Source organism: Sphaeroforma arctica (assembly GCF_001186125.1).
Source record: "Sphaeroforma arctica JP610 unplaced genomic scaffold supercont1.2753, whole genome shotgun sequence".
NCBI lineage: Eukaryota > Ichthyosporea > Ichthyophonida > Sphaeroforma > Sphaeroforma arctica.
The window spans coordinates 1-4343 of record NW_014037805.1 but is presented as its reverse complement, the minus strand read 5'-3'; the positions used below and the strand labels follow the sequence as shown (position 1 = coordinate 4343).

The following is a 4343-nucleotide window of genomic DNA, read 5'->3' as shown; positions in this document are numbered from 1 at the left end:
TGCATACACTCACCTTCATATACTGTTTGCATACACTCACCTTCATATACTGTTTGCATACACTCACCTTCATATACTGTTTGCATACACTCACCTTCTTTATAAACTGTCTGCATACACTCACCTTATTTATATACTGTTTGCATACACTCACCTACTTTATACTGTTTGCATAAACTCGCCTTTTTCATATACTGTTTGCATAAACTCACCTTCTTCATTTACTGTTTGCATACACTCACCTTCTTTATATACTGTTTGCATACACTCACCTTCTCCATATCCTGTTTGAATACACTCACCTTCTTCATATACTGTTTGCATACACTCACCTTCTGTATATACTGTTCGAATATATTCTCCGCGGCCATCTGTCGCAGTAGAGCCTCGCTCGCCTGATAGTTCTCTTCCACCACCAACAGCTGATGCAACTGCGACAGCGCAGGATGCTCTAGCTCAACATTGGTCATGGCCTGCAACGCATTGAAAGCTGCATGCAAACACATGCATGCACAGGTGAGTGTGTGTGTGTGTGTGTACAATTATCAATGTATGTGTCATTACTTGCTACACACATGTATGATGACTTTGTGTTTATGTATATTAGTATCTGCGTAGGTTTATAAATAGATAAGCATACATGTATCACATCCATAAATATAAATACATTCTTACCTGTTTACATTTATAAACGGACAGGTATATACACACCCCTCCCATAAGTCCACATGTATTTCTATCTGCATACATACACAAACGGATCGGTATCCATACATCGCAAACACAAGTACACGCCACACTATCCACACACACAAAGGCTCACCACACATACCCTGTGTGTGGTTGCGTTGTCGCAGATGTTTGAGACAGAGCTTCATGGCTTCCCGTTCGAGGTGCTCGTCTGTCTGTCGTCGAGCGGTGGCTACACTGGTAGGCTCCGCCACTCCTTTGATCTGCATGTACCTGTGAAAACAAGGAGAGAATAAGGACACAATAATATAAGGAAACTACATGACACAGTCCACGGTAGGAAACAACAAGACAATCACATACAGTCCACGGTAGGAAACAACAAGACAATCGCATACAGTCAACAACAAGGCAATCACATACAGTCAACAACAAGACAATCACATACACTCCACGGTAGAAAACAACAAGACAGTCACATACAGTCAACAACAAGACAATCACATACAGTCAACAACAAGACAATCACATACAGTCCACGGTAGGAAATAACAAGACAACCACATACAGTCAACAACAAGACACTCACATACAGTCCACGGTAGGAAACAACAAGACAATCACATTCAGTCCACGGTAGGAAACAACATGACAATCGCATACAGTGCCCCGAAGCGGTTCGCCATCAGGTACAACACGAGCGCTCGGGTCACGCTGGCTCTGCAAACACACTACACTCACAAGCAACCACACGCCCACCACAACTAACGCCATACGCAGCACGGTGGGAGGCATGACACGAACCAAGCACCAGCAACGACCCATTCAGAGAGCACCCTGTGGCTAGGACACGCGTGTAGCACACATGTATGCCAATCAAGGGGTGACACGCGCGTGTGTGTGTGTGTGGACTCATTGTACAATGTCACGGGGCCGTGTGCCATGCACGCCTGCGTGTTCTGCTGAGACTGCAGGTGGTGTTTAGGGAGCTCCAGCAGCGTATGTATATGTAACAGATAGCCACCACAACGCATACCACACACAGGCAATGCCGATAATATATACACCAGTACACATTCTCGTGTGTGTGTGTGTGCGTGTCTACACATGCTTGAGTATTGAATGGATAGTACACTAGTTTGGTTGGGCAAAGACAAACACCACAACGCGTCTCCTAAACAGGACGGGCGATCTGCTATGATCCGATATATCAGGGGCGCTCCCGAGCCTGTGTATATAATCTGTATCTACGCGCGTTTACTAAACAATACACTGTCCAGATATGTAAACAGACATACCGTTAAAAAGGGCACACACACATATATATATATATATATATATGTGTGTGTGTGTGTGTGTGTGTGTGTGTGTGTGTGCACATACATACATACACACACACATACATACATACACACACACATACACACATACATACACACACACATACATACATACACACAAATACATACAGACATACACACTCACTCACTCACTCACACACACACGCATACATACACACACACATACATATACACACACATCGCGCCAGGCTTTTATCAATCTCGTGCGTTCGTATATAGCGCAGTTGACACAGAACAGACGTGCCAGATTGAGTAGTTGAAGCTCTCGCCGAAGGACTGCAACGGCACTATCTTGATGTAACGGCATACGAAATCCAGACCATCCACCTGGTATAAGCAGAGATGCGAATGTGTGTGAGTGTGCGTACATAATACAGTTGAGCTCTCACGCCATACACATGGCTAGCGCCTTGTCTTGGCACAACAGAACCCGAACACCGGGTGCGGTGGGATAGTCGGAGGTGTGTGGGAGTGGCACAGACGGCGACACCACTTGAGCACACAGACGACATGAGGCTAAGGTTGTATCTAGACCGATTCGATACGATATAGCACCCCTATTGAAATCTATGCATATAGGAATGACGCGCGTGTGGTAGGTCAACAACGTATGCTTCTCAATCCGTATGTACATCGCTCTAATTAGTACCATTCAGGGATACCGTTATGAGACGTAGCATTCAGAGCCACCATGCGTAAATCGAACACGGATGCCACCCCAATCAAGAACAAGAAGCACACTACCCACCGTTAACCATATATACTACAACTAACACTTTCATATATATATTATAACCAACACCCACATATATATTATAACAAACACTTTCATATATATTATAACCAACACTTTCATATATATTATAACCAACACTTTTATATATATTATAACCATCACTTTTATATATATATTATAACCAACACTATCATATATATTATAACCAACACCTTCATATATATTATAACCATCACTTCAATATATATTATAACCAACACTTTTATATATATTATGACCAACACTTTCATATATATTATAACCAACACTTTCATATATATATTATAAACAACAGTTTCATATATATGTTTATTATAACCAACACTCTCATATATATTATAACCAACACTTTTATATATATTATCACCAATACTTTAATATATTATAACCAACACTTGCATATATATTATAACCAACACTTTCATATATAGTACATTCATATATATTATTACCAACACTCATATATATTATAACCAACACTTCCATATATATTTTAAGCAATACTTTCATATATATTATAACCAACACTTTAAAATATATAATAACCAACACTTTCATATAAATTATAACCAACACTTTGATATATTAATATCAACACTTTCATATATTGGCTAAACCAACCCTAAACCCCTCAACTTCTAAACCCCTAAAACTCTAAAAAGCTTTGCATCAGTCCCACCTTATGCATCACCGGAAACTGCTCGAGCTCATCGTCGTTGTTGAGGCCACTGTGCAGTATCATGATCATCCCCTCCTCGCTCATGCCCCCGTACACCTTGAACTCCTTCAGATTGCAGATGTGCTTTTTGCTGTACTTTCCGAACGTAATCGTGTGGACAATGGCGTCTTTCTGTGGCGAAACGAGAGAGAGAGAGAGTGTGTGTGTGTGTGTGTGTGTGTGTGTGTGTGTGCGTGTGTGTGTGCGTGTATGTGGGGGGGGGTGCAATCGTGCTGTTGGGAGGCTCGGCATTTCCCCACACCACACACAAGATACTGAGGTCCATCTGACACTATGCCTTTCGGCTGCGCAAGCGTGAACCCAGAATGGGTCGATGGGGGACTATACAGCGAAGGAGCCCTCGGATAGCTCACATGCGATCGGTGGTGTAGCTTTCAGGTTGTGTGCAGTGGAACAGTCCCAAGAGAAAGAAACCAGCACATAGCTGGTATCGTTTAAAACGATCAGTGGGGTGCGCTTGAACACCCGTGCACCAGCGAACTCGAATGAGACATGTGTGAGGACAAGCCCCAATTTTCATTTTCGGGGTCACCTCCACGATGCAGAACGGGTCAAAAGGATAGTGATTCACAACCCTTGGCGTATGGGCAGGATGGCGTGCATGTACACGACCCAGTTCGAGTTGTGCTGTATGAGATAAGTAACCCTAAATCGACTAGTGAAGGGTGCCCTTAGATGATTCTCTGGTATACTGTCTCGATGTGTTTGTTTTGTTCGCCTATGGGCGCGGTATGTTCCCAAACATACAAGCCTACCAACAATGATGATGAGACAATCA

General features: G+C 42.7%; 2 protein-coding genes across 2 annotated transcripts; both read right to left on the bottom strand.

Annotated features, from left to right (window-relative positions):
* Positions 1 to 221: 221 nt before the first annotated feature.
* On the bottom strand, positions 222 to 490 carry SARC_12955 (hypothetical protein; the record flags this gene model as incomplete). The annotated part of the gene is made up of 1 exon (XM_014292930.1): positions 222 to 490. A coding segment is annotated over one exon (269 nt), but the record flags the coding sequence as incomplete, so codon positions are not given.
* Positions 491 to 3472: 2982 nt separating this feature from the next.
* On the bottom strand, positions 3473 to 3676 carry SARC_12954 (hypothetical protein; the record flags this gene model as incomplete). Its single annotated transcript, XM_014292929.1, has 1 exon — positions 3473 to 3676. A coding segment is annotated over one exon (204 nt), but the record flags the coding sequence as incomplete, so codon positions are not given.
* Positions 3677 to 4343: the final 667 nt, after the last annotated feature.